At 41.3% G+C, this 22,191-nt stretch overlaps 2 protein-coding genes and 2 long non-coding RNA genes across 13 annotated transcripts; 1 reads left to right on the top strand and 3 right to left on the bottom strand.

The window, feature by feature from the left end:
* Positions 1-394: 394 nt before the first annotated feature.
* LOC128499993 (ATP-binding cassette sub-family D member 3-like) lies at positions 395-4,522 on the bottom strand. 5 transcript variants are annotated; one of them, XR_008354850.1, is made up of 5 exons: positions 4,243-4,517; positions 2,752-2,852; positions 2,025-2,072; positions 706-853; positions 395-434 (listed from the first exon to the last, which is right to left on the bottom strand). XR_008354850.1 is itself a non-coding variant. In XM_053469000.1 (5 exons), exons 1-4 carry the CDS (start codon positions 4,249-4,251, stop codon positions 731-733), a joined length of 285 nt encoding a protein of 94 aa, XP_053324975.1. In that variant the 5' UTR covers positions 4,252-4,522; the 3' UTR covers positions 395-434; positions 710-730. The 5 variants fall into 5 exon arrangements, 2 of the variants coding, with proteins under 2 accessions (XP_053324975.1, XP_053324974.1); XM_053469000.1 differs by having other exon boundaries at positions 710-853; positions 2,752-2,856; positions 4,243-4,522; XM_053468999.1 differs by having other exon boundaries at positions 2,752-2,856; positions 4,243-4,518.
* A 3,510-nt stretch (positions 4,523-8,032) lies between these two features.
* LOC128499996 (uncharacterized) lies at positions 8,033-15,179 on the top strand. Its single transcript, XR_008354853.1, has 2 exons — positions 8,033-8,808; positions 14,545-15,179. It is a non-coding gene; the product is annotated as an uncharacterized LOC128499996 (long non-coding RNA).
* LOC128499997 (uncharacterized) lies at positions 14,449-16,939 on the bottom strand. 2 transcript variants are annotated; one of them, XR_008354855.1, is made up of 4 exons: positions 15,880-16,939; positions 15,645-15,754; positions 15,023-15,128; positions 14,449-14,583 (listed from the first exon to the last, which is right to left on the bottom strand). It is a non-coding gene; the product is annotated as an uncharacterized LOC128499997 (long non-coding RNA). The 2 variants fall into 2 exon arrangements; XR_008354854.1 differs by having other exon boundaries at positions 15,069-15,128; positions 15,880-16,931.
* Positions 16,940-17,487: 548 nt separating this feature from the next.
* Positions 17,488-21,547, bottom strand: LOC128499884 (ATP-binding cassette sub-family D member 3-like). Of its 5 annotated transcripts, XR_008354827.1 has the most exons (6): positions 21,277-21,547; positions 19,831-19,931; positions 19,103-19,150; positions 18,370-18,402; positions 17,799-17,946; positions 17,488-17,527 (listed from the first exon to the last, which is right to left on the bottom strand). XR_008354827.1 is itself a non-coding variant. In XM_053468861.1 (5 exons), the coding sequence occupies exons 1-4, from the start codon at positions 21,283-21,285 to the stop codon at positions 17,824-17,826; spliced, it is 285 nt and encodes a 94-aa protein (XP_053324836.1). In that variant the 5' UTR covers positions 21,286-21,545; the 3' UTR covers positions 17,488-17,527; positions 17,803-17,823. The 5 variants fall into 5 exon arrangements, 2 of the variants coding, with proteins under 2 accessions (XP_053324836.1, XP_053324835.1); XR_008354825.1 differs by lacking the exon at positions 18,370-18,402 and having other exon boundaries at positions 21,277-21,543; XM_053468861.1 differs by lacking the exon at positions 18,370-18,402 and having other exon boundaries at positions 17,803-17,946; positions 19,831-19,935; positions 21,277-21,545.
* Positions 21,548-22,191: the final 644 nt, after the last annotated feature.

The following is a 22,191-nucleotide window of genomic DNA, read 5'->3' as shown; positions in this document are numbered from 1 at the left end:
AGGGGTGAGGAACGGACGGCTGAAAACCAGGTAACCAACCACAGTCGCTAGAACTGCAATAATCAAAAAGCACACCACAGACATTAAATGCCAGCATAGACACTGACCACTTAAAATCAATAAACCGCAGGTGCAATCTACAGTCTACTTTTTACACAGCTATATGCAGATGAAGCTATCTGAGAGACCCGGGCATACAGAGCGTCTCCCACCGCCACAGCCTACCTATACCGCACAGTAAATAATAACAACGCTAAACTGTCACAATCTTCTATAGCAAACGGAAAAATATTACTAAAGTATGACATGCAAATAATTCTTGCCAGTAACATTTTCTGATGGTCTCCTGTCTGGTGCGAGTAGCCAAAAACCACCATGTTCACATTCGCATCTCTTTTATTTTTTTATTTCCATTGTAAAAGGCCATTTCTTCACTAGAAATAAATACAAAAGAGAAATGATCAGTATAATTTAATTACACATTACAGATACCAAGCTCCTAGTAAGTACAAGGTTTTTATTAATTGAGTTAACGACCATCATATTTGGCAGCAACAAGCAATGTGTAAGTGGGACATAATAGTTATATCAATTATTTCAAAATTACATTATATCAAAAATGTACTTAATACATTCAGTTTTTACAAAATTTACAAAAATAAATACAATCTGAAAATACAGGAAGCCAGAAGATCGCATACGTACCTACCTATTGATGATGAGACGGGAGTTAACATATCTGTATTTCACCTTCATACCGCTGCTCGGCTACTGTCATCTTACCAATAGGCCTTCTAAGGTGTGTAAGGAAAAGGTCAGCTACGAGTAGGGAAGCCATCATGCTGGCTGGTCCCTATATATGCATGGAAAGAAAGAAAGAAAGAAAGAAAGAAAGAAAGAAAGAAAGAAAGAAAGAAAGAAAGAAAGAAAGAAAGAAAGAGTTACTAAGGTTACTTGAAAGAATAAAAAAATAATCAACATACCATAAAAAAAAAACACCTCAACGTGTGAGGAAAGGGATTTAGGGGTAATTATTTCTGAGGATTTAAAGGTAGGTAGACAATGCAGTAGAGCAGCAGGTAATGCTAGCAGAATGCTTGGTTGTATAAGGAGAGGTATTAGCAGTAGAAAGAGGGAAGTGCTCATGCCGTTGTACTGATCACTGGTGAGATCTCACTTGGAGTATTGTGTACAGTACTGGAGACCGTATCTCCAGAAGGATATAGATATGTTGGAGAAAGTTCAGAGAAGGGCTCCTAAAATGGTTTATGGATTACAAAATAAACCTTACCAGGACAGGTTAAAGGATCTTAACCTATATAGCCTGGAAAAAAGACGGGGCAGGGGGGACATGATTTGAAACATTTCAATACTTAAAGGGAATCAACAAAGTAAAGGAAGAAAGTTTATTTAAAAGGAGAAATAAAACCGCAACAAGAGGACACAAGCATAAACTAGAGGGGCAAAGGTTTAATGGTAACATCAGAAAATATTACTTTACGGAAAGGGTAGTGGACGCATGGAATAGCCTCCCAGTGGAAGTGGTAGATGTTAATACAGTAAAGTCATTTAAGCAAGCATGGGATAGGCATAATGCCAAGCTAGATATAGGATAAGGGCAAGTACTAAAGGAGAGTACTCAGAGGTTGGGCAGACTGGATGGGCCTTCTGGTTCTTATCTGCCGTCACTTTCTATGTTTCTAAACTCTTAAAAATAATCCATGTGCGTATAATATAATTTTTTGACTCGGATGCAAGTAAAAAAAAAATATATATCAGCATGTGAAGAATGATTTGTCCTGGCTGATTTTCTACATTATGAAAAATTCAGATAACATGAGTGTGAGTGTGTGTGTGTGTGGGGGGGAACCTGGTTATATCACGATGACCACAGCAGTAATAACCACAGTCTAACTGTTCAATCTGACCGGGATTTTGGCCCTCTGCTCTTTGCACAATTGATGTAATTCATCAATATTCGTGACTTGTGTTGTTAAAGAAGCCCTAGTCATACAAAAACTTACCTGAGCATTTGTCAGCTTGACAATATACAGAACGATATCCAAAAATAGCTGAAGAAAAAAAAATAACAAATGAAACTCACAATACTATATAACAACTCTGTATACCCGCAACAATAATGGGAAATATGTATAATACAGAAGAATAGGAAAGCAAGCCACTAGTTAACGTGGAAAGACGGTATTTTGTTCAACACTGCAAAGTGCACCTTGGGTAAATCCAGACCACAATGGCAAATGATTACATGTTATTCACAAGAACAGCGTATGCATGTATGTAAATTTTATTGATAAATAACAGCATAAAAAAGGGGGAGGCATAATACGTGTAGCCAATAGATTGTCAGCTTCGGTACCAGTATATTTAATGTATGTTCATTTGTAAGTTGTATTTACTTTTACGGTACCCTATTGTAACAGCTCTACCAAATCTGTTGGTGCTATATAAAATGTAAATGTAGTCATGAAAGTACAGCAGTCTACAGACAACTTTATTGGGGTACAAAAGCTATGGATACATTTGTAAAGGAGGCCCCTGTCTGTAAATCTCACAGTGTAAGTAATATACTGGTAATATAAATGGTAGCTACATTAACTTTATAATTATTTTCCTTGTGAAAGAAATACAGTAAGAGCATAAAGGGCCATAGCCTATTTTTGAAGTACCCAGCACAAACAAAAAAAAAGGTAACAAAACACTCACAACTAGAAGAGCCATGAGGAAACTCACCTTGCTTAAGTTTGAATACTGGTTCACCACGCTGTTACAAAACCTCTCAACATCTTGCGTGAGCAGCTGATGTGCATTTGCTATCCTGTTGTCCAAGTTGCCTATCTTAAACGTGTGGGGGGGGGGAACAATCTATGTGGGGAACGTATTATACCTTGTGATATTTTATACATCTAATGGAACATTACTGAGAAAATAAGTAATTGTCTCTTAGGCTCAAAACCAGTTTATATCACCACGATCACAGCAACAATACCCACAGTCAAACTCTTCAAGTAGTTATCAATCTGGCCGAGATTTTGTTCACCGGCTCATTGTAGAATTGATGTAATTCATCAGTGTTTGTGGCTTGAAGTCCTAGTCATACAAAAACATACCCGAGCCCCAATAGCACTTACCAGCTTGATGATATACAGAGACATGATCCTACAGAACAACAGTAGCTGCTAGACACGAGAAATCCATCTTGTATGTCCAGTTATTTAGCCTTGTTCAAGACTATGTTAGCTGTAGCTAAAGTTTCCACACACACACACACATATATATATATATAAAAATATACACACACACACACACAGCTACAGTTTTTACCATCATTAAACCATGACAAAAATTGCCCATAGATCCTGCTTTGCATAAACTTGTTTTTGGAGATATGGGGTTTAAAAATAAGAGCCAGTCAAGAACCCTGGCAAAAGGTGGCAAACCCAGCAGAACAGATCTCTGCCTTGTAGGCCTCTATTTTTTTTCTCTTAGACAGCATGTCATGACCTACATGTACTTCCCAAAAGGGAGGAGGAATAACTTAAGGTGAGATGATTCAGGTCAACATGGCTACTCCTACACATATTATATATATATACATATGTGTGTATATACACACACACACATACATACATATACACACACACACACATATATATATATATATACACACACACACACACACACATATATACACACACACATATATATACATATACACACACACATACACATATATATACATATACACACACACATACACATATATATACATATACACACACACACACACATATATATACATATACACACACACACACATATATATACATATACACACACACACACATATATATACATATACACACACACACATATATATATATATATATAAACACTTAAATGCAACATTCTCACTAAGCTCCTGGGCTTACAAACTCAGCGTCTCCTTGGCACAGATAAAATAAAGTTAATAAACGGACAGGCTGATTTAAGAGACGTGTATCTTCACTCATGACATGCCACAGAGGGCAAAAGAAGAAAACAAACATAAAACAAACGTTTTAGCTTACTATAATAACTAGAAAAGCATCTGGCAGCGAGCGGCTCTTGAAAATAGTATCTGGTCGTGTGATATAGCCACTACCAAGCACACATGTCTTAGCATATCCCCCAATGTCTAAACTTTCGATTAAGTAGAAAAAAAGGCAACACAAGAATGCTTACGGCAGGCATGGCGGCTATAAAGTTGAAGAGGCCTCTCTTAAAATCGTTTCTGCTGCGGCTGATGATCGCACTGCAAACCACCACATGTATGTATGTTACAGCGCACTTTCCACAGAGGCAACAGATATTTGAGAAAATCAGTGAAATGCAATATCCTTATACTATGCTTTTGATGGATGCAGAACGGATTTAATATAAAGGCCATGTGGTAGAAACCCAATGCTGCACAGGCAGCAGGCAGTTACGTGACAGTCAAAACCAAGAGCTCACCAGCGGAATGGCAGCTATATGGCGCCAAACCGGAAGTGGGGCACGAAACCGGAAGTGACCATCATCCTAATGCGCATGCGCAGAACGGAGCTGACAGAAACCGGAAGTGGGGCATGAAACCGGAAGTGGGGCACGAAACCGGAAGTGCCCAACCTCTTACTGCGCATGCGCAAAACAAGAAGTCCGCGCATGCGCAGAACGGACCTGACCGAAACCGGAAGTGGGGCATGAAACCGGAAGTGGGGCATGAAACCGGAAGTGGGGCATGAAACCGGAAGTGGGGCATGAAACCGGAAGTGGGGCAACTCCTACTGCGCATGCGCAAAACCGGAAGTCCGCGCATGCGCAGAACGGACTTGGCCGAAACCGGAAGTGGGGCATGAAACCGGAAGTGGGGCACCTCCTACTGCGCATGCGCAGAACCGGAAGTCCGCGCATGCGCAGAACGGACTTGGCCGAAACCGGAAGTGGGCACGAAACCGGAAGTGGGGCATGAAACCGGAAGTGGGGCACATCCTACTGCGCATGCGCAAACCAGGAAATCGGCGCATGCGCAGAACGGACCTGGGCGAAACCGGAAGTGGCCGCGAAACCGGAAGTAGCAGGCGAATTACACAGGAGTGGTGTCAGGTCACCAGAGAACAGGACTGGACAGCGGTCAGGTCGATGATTACAGCCAGATAACTGAAATAGGATTGGGTTTCTTGCCACCACTTTTAACAACAGATAAAGAGTCAGATTACGGAGTTGAAAGTCAATAAAAAGGAAGCCATGAGCAGCGTAAGCGTAAGGTGCATGCGTGAGGTCTTACACGGCTATTACTGCTGGGCGTTAATTAGCACCATGTACTACAAAGAAATTGAATATGAATCAGCGCCGTCCGGAATTCAAAAACCTGCAGAGTTTCCAATGGAAGCAGAGACTTACGGATAAACACATATAATATGTGTTAACTCCTTAATTCCCTCTTTAGGGATTTGAGAGGTAGGCAGTGGTTCATTTTTGGTTTCAGATCCACATTGAGGACAGAATAGACTGTCCTTAAGTGTAGACGGGATAAAATGTGTAATAATAGTAATGGAGATCTGTGTAGGGAGAGGAACAACCCAGGGCCACCATAGAGCCGTCTCTATTTAGAATGATTATAATGCTAGGAGGGTACAGGTAGGCATTTTCATTATGCGGTGCTGGCAAGCGTTACCGTCGGACAGCACCCAATATAAAGCCAACGCTTGCCCTTTGCCCACACCTTTGTTCACCAAAAGAAATGCTCTCCGCTCTTCAGTCCTTTATCCCCGTCTGTCTCTGGCGTGGTGCGGGTACTATAATACATGACTGCCCATCAAAGCCGGCTTTTCCTCCCCATCCCCTGTGTCTTTTGATTGATTAAATATTAATTGCTTACCATTTGATGAATGCTCTCTTTTTTTGCCAATTGACAAATATGTTTTCTCGTGTTCAAGCTCCAAGGACCCATGCAAAAAAACAAACAAACAACAAAACAGTAAAATTTCAGATGAAGAAAAAAGCAAATAAAAAAGAAAAGATGCCAGAAAGACTCCTGCATCAGAGGAAAACATTATGAAAACTGATAACTGGTTTCGCTTAATTAGTTATATTATAACATACATTACACATAACACCCTACGCTTCATTAGGTTAACATTATGAAAACTGATAACTGGTTTCGCTTTATCGCTTTATCAGTTATATTATAACATACATAACACATAACACCCTCAGCTTCATTAGGTTAACTGCAGCTCTAGTCTTATTATCATGAAGCCCAATGGAGTGATCCAGCTGATTATTGCTGTGGTTGCTTATAGCGATTAGACCATTTTTCAGCCAGCAGCAAAAATAAAAAAAAAAAAAAAAAAAAAAAAGGAATATGATCCGTTTGGCGTCCAAGTCCTGCAGTAACTGCGCTAACTATGGCTGTATAAAATAGTTTTGCGTGTTTGGGTTTATCTTCAGCTTCGTAGTTGGCACAGGACCACAAAACCGAACGTTCAAGCGAACGCAAATGCAGACTATTATTATTATTTACTGTTTTATATAGCACCATCAAATTCCGGAGCGCTGTACAATGGGTAGACAAGACATAGCAAGTAGTATGTAACATAACACATTGACTTACAGAGACAACAGGTGGGTAGAGCCCTGCTCAAAGGAGCTTACAATCTAGAGGGTGTATTACACAATAGTTAAAAGGTGCCATTGTAAGGGATAGACTAGCCCCGCTAGTGTAAGTATTGCGAGGAGGGGTGAGCTAAGGGAATATGGGGGGTGTTAATGTGCAATATTTTAAGCGTCCTTAAAGAAGTGGCCCTTGAGGGATCTTTTGAAGGACCGAAGGCAGTGGGGCGAAGGATAGACCGGGGGAGGGCATTCAAGAGGATAGGAGCAGCCCTGGAGAAATCTCGTAAGCGTGCATGACAGCTAGAAATCAGAGGAGAGGATAGAAGGAGATCGTTGGATGAGCGGAGAGACCGGTGTCGAGTGTATTTAGAGATGAGCGAGGAGATGTAGGGAGGGGAAATGCTGTGAAGGGCTTTGAAAGAAAGAGTGAGGATTTTGAATGAATCCTGAATCACACAGGCAGCCAGTGAAGAGACTGACAGAGGGGAGAGACGTTAGTAAAGCGACGGGAAAGGAAGATGAGTCTGGCAGCAGCATTCATGGTGGATTGTAGAGAGGTCAGACGGTTAAGAGGGAGACCAGCTATAACAGACAGAATAACAGTAGTCAAGACGGGAGATGATCAGGGCATGGACAAGAGCCTTAGTGGCATGCTGTGTTAGGAAGGGACGGGTGCAGGCAGTGTTTTTAAGATGGAGACGACAGACTGAATGTGGGGGGTGAACGGAAGGTCGGAGTCAAGGGTGACACCAAGACAGCGTGCATGAGTAGACGGGGAGATGATGGCACCATTAGCAACTAGGGAAATTGATGGGGGAATCTTAGCATTGGAGGGAGGAAAGATGAGAAGTTCTGTTTCAAAAAATGTGCAGATATCCAGGAAGGGACAGATGCAAGGCAGTTAGTTACACGAGCTAAGACAGAGGGAGAGAGATCAGGGGATAATAGATAGATAGATCAGGGTGTCATCAGCATACGGGTGGTATTGAAAGCCAAAGGATGAGATCAGTTTGCCAAGGGAGGAAGTGTAAAGAGAGAAAAGAAGGGGCCCTAGAACAAAGCCTTGGAAGAAGTTCTGAAGGTTAATAGAGCTGACGTCTCTGGTTAGGCGGGGTTGGGGTGCAAGGGAGTGAGTAGGAGGCAAGGTTAGAGAGCAGGAAAGGAAGTGGTGGTCAGAGAGGGGGAAAGGGGAATTAGAAAGGTTAGAGAGAGAGCACGTGCTAGAGAAAAGGTCCAGGGTGTGACCATCCTCATGAGTAGGGGAGTTAATATGTTGTTGGAGATCAAAAGAGGAGGTAATAGAAAGGCATTTTGAAGCCATGGGACTCAATGAGGTGTCAACTGGGATGTCGAAATCCCCAAGGACAACAGAAGGAATATCAGAGGAGAGGAAGAGAGAAGTGATTGAGAAATATGTTAGCCGGGCCAGGGGCGGTATATAACAGCAACGCGTATGGAGATGGGATGAAATAGTCGGATAGCATGGACTTCGAATGAAGAGAAAGAGAGTGATGGGGCAGAGGGAATAGGTTGAAAAGTACACGTAGGGGAGAGTATGAAGCCTACCCCCCTCTCCCTCCACCCTTCCTGTCATCAGGTCTGGGAGTGTGAGTGAGGTGTAGGCCACCATAGGAGAGAGCAACGGGAGAGGCAGTGTTAGAAGGGCATAGCCAGGTCTCAGTTAGAGCGAGAAGGTGTAAGGAACTAGAGATAAAGTGATCATGTAGGGCTGTTTGTTTGTTACAGACAGAGCACGCATTCCAGAGCGCAAGGGTAAATGGGGGAAGGAGGAGCGGCAGGGTATGTGGGAGATTATTGATTTCTGGAATGTTGACTGGGAGAGGATGGGGGAGAGATCACCTAAGGAGGTCCAGGGTTTGGGGAAATATCCCCAGCTGCTAAACAAATAGTAGAAGAGAAAGCGAGAGGAGGTGGGAATAGGACCTGTGCGAACGGAGAGATTGCTGGGAGTGAGGGGAGGTGGGGGAAAGGGAGGAGGTGACGTTGAAAAGTGCTTGGGATGAGAGAAGGGGAGAAGAAAGTAGTCATGGTGCAATACAGACATAGTGTGGGGTTGCAGGTGGCTGGAGAGAGATAATGATTTTACTAACAACAGAGGAAAGAGAAAAGTGGAACAAGAGGATTGTGAACACGGTATGTGAAGGAAAATGGTGATGGGAATGGAATGGAGGTGGGGGGAAACACAAAAAGCAGTAGGCAGCACTTGACAGTTCAGTGGAATAATGATTGTGGGGAGTCTCCCAGGTCTTCTCTGTCCTTCCTTGTTGTCCTCCTTGGTGAACTCCCAGATAGTGGCATTTAGTAAAAATTGGCACTTGGATTGAAAGTGGCACATTCATTAAGATTTAAAAAAGAGGGTACTTAACCTTAGGGGGCAGCGGCAGCTGCTCTCCTCCACTGCAGTCCAATCACTTTCCACGGGTTAGCTGCGTGAAATCAGGTGAAGCACTTTGCACACGCGCACACAATGTTCGCAGAGTTGGGGCTGGGGCAGTAAGTATATCACATGACAGGAGATATAGAATGCACAGAAAATAGCTGGTGAGGGGGGAAATGCAAATAAGGGGATTCTGCTATTGCAGGGGGGGTCACAATAAACATTTAACCCCTTAAGGACAATGGGCTGTCCTTAAACCCAATAAAAACAATGCATTGTGAGCCTGTACATGTACGGGCTTTGGCATGAAGGGGTTAGAGAGACCTCTCAGTTATCACATGCATTGATGGCTAATGTCCCTTTAACACATTTTTTTTGGCATTTCTCTTACATTTAAGCTTTCTATGAACCGCTTAGGCTACTGACTTAATTCCCTCCAAGCAGACTTTTACTCGCCCATCCCCTTTTTTTTCTCCGCTCTTGTGTCTTTAACCCCTTCGTGACAAAGGCTGATTTTACTTTTTGTACCCTTCGTGACAGTGGCCGTTTTAACATTTCTGTTATGGCGGACGTTGATGCCCCGGGGAGGGGCCAGACATGGCCCCTAGTGCCGATCGCGGCGTTGCTGAATGCCTCGAAGTCGAGGCATCACAGCAACAACGTTTGGGTGCAGAAAGCGAACGTAGATCGCTTTCTGCACCCGTTTAAAATCATGACGGTCCTGGCACGTCAATTGTCACTAACCTGATGGATAGGGAAGGCTTCCCCAAGCGCAGACCTGTATACAGCTGCCCCTGGCATTCTCTTCTTGGATAACTGATGCAGGATACCGTGACGTGATAATACACCCCGGGTGATGAGCCCAGCGAGAAGAGATTTAGGCCAGCAGAACAGTATCCTAGTAGCCAATACATATCTCCACTTTCATGCCACTTCATGGGTTGTATTTTGACAAATAAGGTGTATGAGTTTCTATGGGTAATGTATTAGTTGCCATCAAGTTGAAGTAAAAAAAAAAAAAAAAAAGGTGTGTTATTAAAAAAAATGTATAATAAGGTATCGGAATGGTCTTACTTACACTCCTTCCGTCATTGCGGCCGCTGTAATCAGTCGTTTTAAGTAACAGTGATTTTGAACACAGGCCCAGATCTAAGATGCTGGCGTGCAAGCAGCTCTTCTGACGAGGGTACCGGTTTCCATGCGGTCTGCTTCTCCAGACGTGTTTTTTTTTTTTTTTTGTCCGTTCACATCCAACCCTCATGTTTGTATTATATCGGAAGGTTTAAAGCCACTAAGCGGTGTAGACAATTTGTGTTTTTATCATTATTAACCCACAACAACCTGTTTATTTAAATAAGCGAGAGGTACGGGGAACATTTGAAGAGAATACATCAATGTGTTGCCCACAAAGTATTAGAATCGGATATTGTGTAAGTGAGATTCCAACTACAAGAAGTGCATCATTGCATAGTATGGAACGTAAGGAAATGCGAGTAAAATTAATGGGTCACCAACAATGGTCACTTGTAGTAATTTGAGGCTAGCATACATCTACGTAAAGGGAACACAAAGTTACAATTGACCAGGGAATTAGCTCATTGGAAATATATCTATTTCTGACGAGGCACTGAATCTCTCTATTAGCTTTCCGACCAGAGAAACTTGAATACATTTGAAGATGAAAAGGAGGACCCGAGTGCTCTGTGTGGAAAAACAAAACTGACATCAAATTATGAAAAGCCCAAAGTGCTTACTTTGCATCGAACCCGATCCGTAGCTACTCGACTAGGAAGTCATATTTATTGATGCGTCTGTTTAACTTCTTTAGTTCATAATATTCCACATATAATTTAAACGAATTGTGGCAGATGTTTGGATTTCAGTTATGTAGACTATTTTAGTGATCAGTCATAGAAGTCATCCCCCCCCCCAGCACATAAATTGGAGAATTTATGGTATTTCAGAAATCACTACTTGTGAAATGTCTGTGTGATTTTGCAACGTATAATACTTCATTGCAGATTTCCATGGGATAATGATTAAGTATCCTATTACAGTGGGAAGGTAGGAGTGTATACTAGGGCATTACTCATAGGATTTCATCCATGTAGTTTATGCAAGTTTACAGCTACCCGCTTCCTTCCCGGTATAATATAGTGGTGGAGTATTCAGGAGAAAAATTTTTTTTGCACATTTTCACTACCTTGGATGCTTTATAAATATCCACGGTGACACAGGTTACTTGAAAAGGTTTTAGCAACGATTGGGGGGGGAAACAGACCAAGGACTGTTTAAGGTCTGAGTCTCTACATCGCATGGCATAGGAAGTTTTCTATGGCCGCTGGTTAGATCCAACCGTACGGATTTGTTCCAGCGAATGCAGTAAGTTTGTGGATCAAACTTTACCCAGAATGTTTACCATTTGCCAGGATGACATTAAGCACAGTAGAGTAGAGACTTTGGGGAAGGATTTACACACATTCAATTTATTGCATACTTAGTGCATGCCTTCATCAAGCACATTTCTGTGTTACACGATTTGCTCAAACCCCCCCCCCAAAAAAAACACATATCTACAATACATGGTTTACATTCCAGTAGGGACTGCTCCATTTAACAATGTAAAAAGTCATCCTACTAGTTTAAATTAATAGATTTTAAATCTTACTGGGAAGTGTATAAAATTTGACGACGTATGAATTCAGTCCAACCGGCACACCTAGTGAGACATACAAACCTGTCAACTGGCTCTATTTAGAGCCAAGTGCCAACGCTCAGGGATTTTACTGAGCACGCCGAGTATTTATGATACTCAACTGATTAGTCAGGCGCAAAAATAAAAAGTGAATCTTTGGACTCAAAAATAAAAAAAAACAAAAATTGAACCGGAGATTCATTTGAAAGGAAAACCGTTACAGTTGATGCAATGCCCCAGCGTACGTATCCCATCAGAGCCAGGGGATTAGGGGATCCTCTAGTCTAGCCAGCGGTATCTAGTGCAAAACAAGAAGTGACACAGTCATCTACGATCCTACGGCCATTCTTTGGTCAAAAAAAAATAAAAAAATTATAGCATTCGCTTCGGAACTAAACTTCAAAGAAAACGGGAGACACCTTTCTCCTAGCTAGAAAAGTTACAGTAGTTGATTTCTACCATATAAACCAACTTCACTTATTTATACCCTGAACTTTCAATGTTAGAGTAGTATTGGTGTTGATTATTAAACGGATAAGTGCACAATTGCCAGTTTTCTAAATTGCACATGAAAAAAAAGGCTGCATTATATTTCGCCACAAGTTACTTTCGATTTCCGGTGTACCCTGATATTTATCAGCATAAAACACTTAAGAGCTGAATTCAATGGCGTCATCTGTGATCTGCTTGAACTCAGTTTCCTCTGCTGTCCATGTGGAGGTAGTACTGCAAGAGAGGGGAAACATGAATCAGTGACTTCAATATTACTAAGCAAAATAATAAAAAGGTCGTTCTAATGTTAGAAACACCAGGAAACTAGGAGAGGTGAGCTAAGAGAATATGGGGGGGGGGTGTTAATGTGCAATATAAGCGTCCTTAAAGAAGCGGGGAAGAGGGATTTTTTGAAGGATCGAAGGCAGGGAGGAGAGACGGATAGACTGGGGGAGGGCATTCCAGAGGATAGGGGCAGCCCTGGAGAAATCTTGTAAGCGTGCATGAGAGCTAGAAATCAGAGGAGAGGATAGAAGGAGATCATTGGATGAGCAGAGAGAGCGGCGTGGACTGTATTTAGAGATGAATGAGGAGATGTAGGGAGAGGAACCGCTGTGAAGGGCTTTGAAGGTAAGAGTGAGGATTTTGAAATGAATCCTGAGGCGCACAGGCAGCCAGTGAAGAGACTGACAGAGGGGAGAGATGTAAGTAAAGCGATGGGAGAGGAAGATAAGTCTGGCAGCAGCATTCATGGTGGATTGTAGAGAGGTGAGACTGTTAAGACCAGCTTAGACAGAGTTACAGTAATCAAGGTGGGAGATAATCAGGGCATGGACAAGAGCCTAATTGCCAAGCTGTGTTTGGAAGGGATGGATGCTGGCAATGTTTTTAAGAAGGGGACGACAGTTTTTAGAGACAGACTGAATGTGGGGGGGGGCGAACGAAAGGTCAGAGTCAAGGGTGACACCAAGACTGCGTGCATGAGTAGACGAGGAGATGATGGCGCCATCAACAATGAGGGAAATTGATGGGGGAGTCTTAGCATGGGAAGGAGGGAAGATGAGAAGACCTGTTTTGGAGAGGTTAAGTTTCAAGAAACGTGCCAATATCCAGGTGGAGACAGATGCAAGGCAGTTAGTTACACGATCTATGACAGAGGGAGAGAGATCAGGAGAGGATAGATAGATAGATCTGGGCGTCATCAGCATACAGGTGGTATTGAAAGCCTAAGGATCAGGGCAGGGTGGTGACAGTGCAGATATGTCATCTCTGATGGTTTTAATTTTATTATCGAAGTATGTGGCAAAGTCCGATGCATTAAGGTTAGTGGAAGGGGTTGCAGGGATCGGTTGAAGCAGGGAATTGAAAGTATTAAAGAGTCGTTTAGGGTTGTAAGACAGGGAGGAGATTGAAAGCAGAGTAGTAGGAACATAGCATAACATAGCATTCATTTATAGCGCAGAAAGTCAGACATGGAATGAGGAGACTTTCGCCAACTACGTTGAGCGGTGCGGGAACATCGACGTAGGTGTTGGGTTACAGTCGTGTGCCAGCGTTGGAAGCGTGAACGTCGTGAGGAGCGAGTAGTAACTGGTGCTACATGATGGAGAGCAGATGCGAGAGTGGCGTTACAGACAGAGGTGGCGTTGTTTGGGCACGTCATGTTTGAGATAGGAGAGATAGTAAATTGATTGAGAAGTTCTGAAGGTTAATAGAGCTTAGGGCTGTGCGGAGATCTGTGAGAGCCAGGGACACCTTCATCTAATCAGTGTCCACGTCCTAAAGTTCTCTGCCTTCTCCCCACCCACCCTTACAAATGAACAACGGCGTAAAGGTAACATAACATAATGGGGAGGAATAATCATGTAGATTCAGTGAGAAGGAGAAGATGACTCCCAAGTTGGGTTTGTAACATATATGCATTGCTTATTTAATGCCTAGGCATAGTTACATTTACGTATTTAGCGTGAAGAACTATAAATGTGGGTTTAGCAAAAGGGGCACATTCACTAAGTCTCCAAGTAGTAGTAGAAATTGTAGTGTGGACAACAGGTGTTTTTGTCTAGAAGGTTAATGAAGATACACAATCTCTTGAATAAACGCATGGTCTACCTTTTCTTTTTAGGCTGGGAGCCCTTTTCATAGCATTTTCTTTAGAGATGTAGGCAATTATTATTATGATTTTTCTTTTTTTTTTTAAATACAATAATGCAGTGCTTTCATGAAATGTTTAAAAGATTTACCTCGTGGTGCTTCCATAGGGACTTTCTGTGTGACACTGTGCTCCCTTTTCTTATCCTCTTAGGTTGGAATAGCTTTGTTCACAGTTGAAAGAGGAAACGTGCTGGAGACAACAGACGGCATTAGAAGACCAATGTATGAAAATCTGGAGTGTGTGTAAGACACCGTCTAAGCAACTGATTTTGGAACACGCGGACAGCAAAAGGTTTCCCCGATCGGATGGCTTCTGCGGATAAAATTTTGTCAACGTCAGAAAATGTCACAGAATTTATAAGGTCCACACGCTAATGACATTTCTTTATAAACGTCATAAACAATTATAAACTGCCTGCCGTCCTTTACTTAGTGTGTTTCAGTTTAGGAACTCTGGACGTATGCAGAATCCCAATCTGCACTGCTTGGGCACCGTGTCTTTAGTTTTATTATTTACTGCCACAATATTTTACAGAAGGCGTGGAAGGTCCTGCTCACTAGTGCTTATAATCCAGAGAGAAGTGTAAATCTGACAGACAAGGTTCAGTATGTAGGTGACGATAATTTACCTTTCTGCAGTGGTCATAGATATAAACCTTCTACATCCATACTAACCGCACTAGTGCACTCGTCCAAAATGGCAAACTGGGGTACATGGTAAAATTATCTTGCCATCTGGAAATAAACATAAGTTTAGCTCTCAAGTAACGAGTCTACTTAGCCAAATGAGAAGAAAAAAAAATGAATACTGAATAGTAAGGCAGGAGGAAAAGGAAAAAAAATTAAATATATATATATATATATATACATACATACATATACATGTTTTAACAACATAGCAACTAATAAAATATTCTTGCTGATTGGATAACTCTATAATAGCCACAGTGAAAAATATAAATTTCAGAAAATGTGAATTTGAAGTTAGATTACCCAGACTTGCTTTTATTATAAAGTTTTACTAAGTTTTTTTTTCATTGTTGAGCAAGTACAAATTGGAGATAGTTGGATGGATTTATTAGTGGTCAAAAACAGAATATTGAAAGTTAAATCCAATTCCTCTGTAATCCTAGTATCGCAGTGTGTCTCATCCACTGAACACACCAGCTCAGCCCATAAATGGACACATTTACAATGCTAGAAAATCAGAATTCTGTAGTCTGTAAATTAAAACCAAGATCAAATACGTACTGCCATCCTCTGCTTTTCGCCCCCACTCAGTACATCCAGTCTTGAACACTGTCCCAGCCGCCTTCACGTTCCAAACCCAGCTGCACATTGTCAAGGTATTCCTTCAATACCTGGGGAGTGAATATAAAACAAAGATGGGTAGTTAAGCCACTTAACTAAATACAGCTAAGTAAGTAATTTCAGTGTGTAAGAAAATTAGAAGAGAAGTTTCAACATACTGGACCGTTCTTCTCACCTTATCAGGAATACCTTTACGTTTCCGGTGTTCTGGAGTGTCTGGGTAAATGACTTGGTCCCGTAACGTTCCCAAAGTCATATGGTCTCTATGTAAGATATTGTGCTACAAATAAATTACTGACACCACAACTCAGGATATATTGATTCTACAAATCAAAAGGTGCTGAAATGTGATCACACTACAGGAACAGAGACAGCTGGGCAGAACATAATCAGAAGTACATAAAATATCTTCCTCGTTCAGGTTTGGTCAGACATCCACCGAATAGAGGCCACAGCTGCAGAATAAAACATATTTAGGTAAATTGCTCAAAGATTATTCTATATAAATAATATGTACATTTTTACTTCTACAATTAGACATTACCTAGGCTACTGTAATTTCATCTACATTAGGGCCGTTGTATTACGTAGCATTTACCTATGTTTTATTTTCAACATAAATACCACGCCGTCGCTATAATGCCCTTTAGGGCTGCGGCACTAAACGTTGAGGAGGTTAATTCATACAGAAATTCTAAAACATTTTTATTTTAATTATAGATACAACCGGCTGACACCGCATCACCTAATGCAATAGTAGCTCTTTTAATATATTAGTGGGAACAAATGCCATCAGAAAACCACAGCTTCATCATGTAGCAAGATACAAATCTTGCCTTACACTTCCAACCTTACATAGTTACATTAGCACAAAAACCAAGGATCTTTAAAGTACAATGTCACTACATGATATATAAACACACACCATATTAGAGGTTGCAGCTTCACCCATACTTGAAGTTTGCACCTAAGTATATTTCGAATCGGAAACAAAATTTCTAGAAATTTTCAATACCCTGAATTTTCCCAGGAATAATCCTTTAAGCATGTAAAGTGTTCCCTCTGTTATAATGTCTGCCAGCAACACTTGTCATGTGACACAAGTTTATAAACTCTCAAACATACTGGAGGCGGCAGTTATTGTCGTAACAGCAACCTTTAACAGTGGGTTCACAAGGTGAGAGAGAAAACTTATTACTACATCTCTCATTCCATAAACCGCTGTGAGATACATAACCAAGCCACGGGGAACTGAACTCTTAGGCAAGGCAAAGCATTAAACATTAAGGACGTGCTTGGCTGCAGAGTATATCATCATTTATCCCACCATTATTTCGCTCACCTCAAGGAGCTCAGCTTGAGTGCTGTTCTGATGACGTGGGGGCACATAGGGGTGAGGAACGGACGGCTGAAAACCAGGTAACCAACCACAGTCGCTAGAACTGCAATAATCAAAAAGCACACCACAGACATTAAATGCCAGCATAGACACTGACCACTTAAAATCAATAAACCGCAGGTGCAATCTACAGTCTACTTTTTACACAGCTATATGCAGATGAAGCTATCTGAGAGACCCGGGCATACAGAGCGTCTCCCACCGCCACAGCCTACCTATACCGCACAGTAAATAATAACAACGCTAAACTGTCACAATCTTCTATAGCAAACGGAAAAATATTACTAAAGTATGACATGCAAATAATTCTTGCCAGTAACATTTTCTGATGGTCTCCTGTCTGGTGCGAGTAGCCAAAAACCACCATGTTCACATTCGCATCTCTTTTATTTTTTTATTTCCATTGTAAAAGGCCATTTCTTCACTAGAAATAAATACAAAAGAGAAATGATCAGTATAATTTAATTACACATTACAGATACCAAGCTCCTAGTAAGTACAAGGTTTTTATTAATTGAGTTAACGACCATCATATTTGGCAGCAACAAGCAATGTGTAAGTGGGACATAATAGTTATATCAATTATTTCAAAATTACATTATATCAAAAATGTACTTAATACATTCAGTTTTTACAAAATTTACTAAAATAAATACAATCTGAAAATACAGGAAGCCAGAAGATCGCATACGTACCTACCTATTGATGATGAGACGGGAGTTAACATATCTGTATTTCACCTTCATACCGCTGCTCGGCTACTGTCATCTTACCAATAGGCCTTCTAAGGTGTGTAAGGAAAAGGTCAGCTACGAGTAGGTAAGCCATCATGCTGGCTGGTCCCTATATATGCATGGAAAGAAAGAAAGAAAGAAAGAAAGAAAGAAAGAAAGAAAGAAAGAAAGAAAGAAAGAGGTTACTAAGGTTACTTGAAAGAATAAAAAAATAATCAACATACCATAAAAAAAAAACACCTCAACGTGTGAGGAAAGGGATTTAGGGGTAATTATTTCTGAGGATTTAAAGGTAGGTAGACAATGCAGTAGAGCAGCAGGTAATGCTAGCAGAATGCTTGGTTGTATAAGGAGAGGTATTAGCAGTAGAAAGAGGGAAGTGCTCATGCCGTTGTACTGATCACTGGTGAGATCTCACTTGGAGTATTGTGTACAGTACTGGAGACCGTATCTCCAGAAGGATATAGATATGTTGGAGAAAGTTCAGAGAAGGGCTCCTAAAACGGTTTATGGATTACAAAATAAACCTTACCAGGACAGGTTAAAGGATCTTAACCTATATAGCCTGGAAAAAAGACGGGGCAGGGGGGACATGATTTGAAACATTTCAATACTTAAAGGGAATCAACAAAGTAAAGGAAGAAAGTTTATTTAAAAGGAGAAATAAAACCGCAACAAGAGGACACAAGCATAAACTAGAGGGGCAAAGGTTTAATGGTAACATCAGAAAATATTACTTTACGGAAAGGGTAGTGGACGCATGGAATAGCCTCCCAGTGGAAGTGGTAGATGTTAATACAGTAAAGTCATTTAAGCAAGCATGGGATAGGCATAATGCCAAGCTAGATATAGGATAAGGGCAAGTACTAAAGGAGAGTACTCAGAGGTTGGGCAGACTGGATGGGCCTTCTGGTTCTTATCTGCCGTCACTTTCTATGTTTCTAAACTCTTAAAAATAATCCATGTGCGTATAATATAATTTTTTGACTCGGATGCAAGTAAAAAAAAAATATATATCAGCATGTGAAGAATGATTTGTCCTGGCTGATTTTCTACATTATGAAAAATTCAGATAACATGAGTGTGAGTGTGTGTGTGTGTGGGGGGGAACCTGGTTATATCACGATGACCACAGCAGTAATAACCACAGTCTAACTGTTCAATCTGACCGGGATTTTGGCCCTCTGCTCTTTGCACAATTGATGTAATTCATCAATATTCGTGACTTGTGTTGTTAAAGAAGCCCTAGTCATACAAAAACTTACCTGAGCATTTGTCAGCTTGACAATATACAGAACGATATCCAAAAATAGCTGAAGAAAAAAAAATAACAAATGAAACTCACAATACTATATAACAACTCTGTATACCCGCAACAATAATGGGAAATATGTATAATACAGAAGAATAGGAAAGCAAGCCACTAGTTAACGTGGAAAGACGGTATTTTGTTCAACACTGCAAAGTGCACCTTGGGTAAATCCAGACCACAATGGCAAATGATTACATGTTATTCACAAGAACAGCGTATGCATGTATGTAAATTTTATTGATAAATAACAGCATAAAAAAGGGGGAGGCATAATACGTGTAGCCAATAGATTGTCAGCTTCGGTACCAGTATATTTAATGTATGTTCATTTGTAAGTTGTATTTACTTTTACGGTACCCTATTGTAACAGCTCTACCAAATCTGTTGGTGCTATATAAAATGTAAATGTAGTCATGAAAGTACAGCAGTCTACAGACAACTTTATTGGGGTACAAAAGCTATGGATACATTTGTAAAGGAGGCCCCTGTCTGTAAATCTCACAGTGTAAGTAATATACTGGTAATATAAATGGTAGCTACATTAACTTTATAATTATTTTCCTTGTGAAAGAAATACAGTAAGAGCATAAAGGGCCATAGCCTATTTTTGAAGTACCCAGCACAAACAAAAAAAAAAGGTAACAAAACACTCACAACTAGAAGAGCCATGAGGAAACTCACCTTGCTTAAGTTTGAATACTGGTTCACCACGCTGTTACAAAACCTCTCAACATCTTGCGTGAGCAGCTGATGTGCATTTGCTATCCTGTTGTCCAAGTTGCCTATCTTAAACGTGTGGGGGGGGGAACAATCTATGTGGGGAACGTATTATACCTTGTGATATTTTATACATCTAATGGAACATTACTGAGAAAATAAGTAATTGTCTCTTAGGCTCAAAACCAGTTTATATCACCACGATCACAGCAACAATACCCACAGTCAAACTCTTCAAGTAGTTATCAATCTGGCCGAGATTTTGTTCACCGGCTCATTGTAGAATTGATGTAATTCATCAGTGTTTGTGGCTTGAAGTCCTAGTCATACAAAAACATACCCGAGCCCCAATAGCACTTACCAGCTTGATGATATACAGAGACATGATCCTACAGAACAACAGTAGCTGCTAGACACGAGAAATCCATCTTGTATGTCCAGTTATTTAGCCTTGTTCAAGACTATGTTAGCTGTAGCTAAAGTTTCCACACACACACACACATATATATATATATAAAAATATACACACACACACACACAGCTACAGTTTTTACCATCATTAAACCATGACAAAAATTGCCCATAGATCCTGCTTTGCATAAACTTGTTTTTGGAGATATGGGGTTTAAAAATAAGAGCCAGTCAAGAACCCTGGCAAAAGGTGGCAAACCCAGCAGAACAGATCTCTGCCTTGTAGGCCTCTATTTTTTTTCTCTTAGACAGCATGTCATGACCTACATGTACTTCCCAAAAGGGAGGAGGAATAACTTAAGGTGAGATGATTCAGGTCAACATGGCTACTCCTACACATATTATATATATATACATATGTGTGTATATACACACACACACATACATACATATACACACACACACACATATATATATATATATACACACACACACACACACACACACACATATATATATATACACACACACATATATATACATATACACACACACATACACATATATATACATATACACACACACATACACATATATATACATATACACACACACACACACATATATATACATATACACACACACACACATATATATATATATATAAACACTTAAATGCAACATTCTCACTAAGCTCCTGGGCTTACAAACTCAGCGTCTCCTTGGCACAGATAAAATAAAGTTAATAAACGGACAGGCTGATTTAAGAGACGTGTATCTTCACTCATGACATGCCACAGAGGGCAAAAGAAGAAAACAAACATAAAACAAACGTTTTAGCTTACTATAATAACTAGAAAAGCATCTGGCAGCGAGCGGCTCTTGAAAATAGTATCTGGTCGTGTGATATAGCCACTACCAAGCACACATGTCTTAGCATATCCCCCAATGTCTAAACTTTCGATTAAGTAGAAAAAAAGGCAACACAAGAATGCTTACGGCAGGCATGGCGGCTATAAAGTTGAAGAGGCCTCTCTTAAAATCGTTTCTGCTGCGGCTGATGATCGCACTGCAAACCACCACATGTATGTATGTTACAGCGCACTTTCCACAGAGGCAACAGATATTTGAGAAAATCAGTGAAATGCAATATCCTTATACTATGCTTTTGATGGATGCAGAACGGATTTAATATAAAGGCCATGTGGTAGAAACCCAATGCTGCACAGGCAGCAGGCAGTTACGTGACAGTCAAAACCAAGAGCTCACCAGCGGAATGGCAGCTATATGGCGCCAAACCGGAAGTGGGGCACGAAACCGGAAGTGACCATCATCCTAATGCGCATGCGCAGAACGGAGCTGACAGAAACCGGAAGTGGGGCACGAAACCGGAAGTGGGGCACGAAACCGGAAGTGCCCAACCTCTTACTGCGCATGCGCAAAACAAGAAGTCCGCGCATGCGCAGAACGGACCTGACCGGAAGTGGGGCAACTCCTACTGCGCATGCGCAAAACCGGAAGTCCGCGCATGCGCAGAACGGACTTGGCCGAAACCGGAAGTGGGGCATGAAACCGGAAGTGGGGCACCTCCTACTGCGCATGCGCAGAACCGGAAGTCCGCGCATGCGCAGAACGGACTTGGCCGAAACCGGAAGTGGGCACGAAACCGGAAGTGGGGCATGAAACCGGAAGTGGGGCACATCCTACTGCGCATGCGCAAACCAGGAAATCGGCGCATGCGCAGAACGGACCTGGGCGAAACCGGAAGTGGCCGCGAAACCGGAAGTAGCAGGCGAATTACACAGGAGTGGTGTCAGGTCACCAGAGAACAGGACTGGACAGCGGTCAGGTCGATGATTACAGCCAGATAACTGAAATAGGATTGGGTTTCTTGCCACCACTTTTAACAACAGA

The sequence above is a fragment of the Spea bombifrons genome, chromosome 6 (genome assembly GCF_027358695.1).
Source record: "Spea bombifrons isolate aSpeBom1 chromosome 6, aSpeBom1.2.pri, whole genome shotgun sequence".
NCBI classification, from domain to species: Eukaryota; Metazoa; Chordata; class Amphibia; order Anura; family Pelobatidae; genus Spea; species Spea bombifrons.
This window is presented reverse-complemented; position numbering and strand designations above follow the sequence as displayed.

What these genes read in the sequence shown, in the direction of transcription:
- LOC128499884 (XM_053468861.1), bottom strand. An exon ending in AGTATTCAAACTTAAGCAAG is followed by an intron (nt 19,151 to 19,830) that starts GTGAGTTTCCTC and finishes TTTTTTCTTCAG; the next exon opens with CTATTTTTGGATATCGTTCT. An exon ending in TCAAGCTGACAAATGCTCAG is followed by an intron (nt 17,947 to 19,102) that starts GTAAGTTTTTGT and finishes ATGCATATATAG; the next exon opens with GGACCAGCCAGCATGATGGC.
- LOC128499993 (XM_053469000.1), bottom strand. An exon ending in AGTATTCAAACTTAAGCAAG is followed by an intron (nt 2,073 to 2,751) that starts GTGAGTTTCCTC and finishes TTTTTTCTTCAG; the next exon opens with CTATTTTTGGATATCGTTCT. An exon ending in TCAAGCTGACAAATGCTCAG is followed by an intron (nt 854 to 2,024) that starts GTAAGTTTTTGT and finishes ATGCATATATAG; the next exon opens with GGACCAGCCAGCATGATGGC.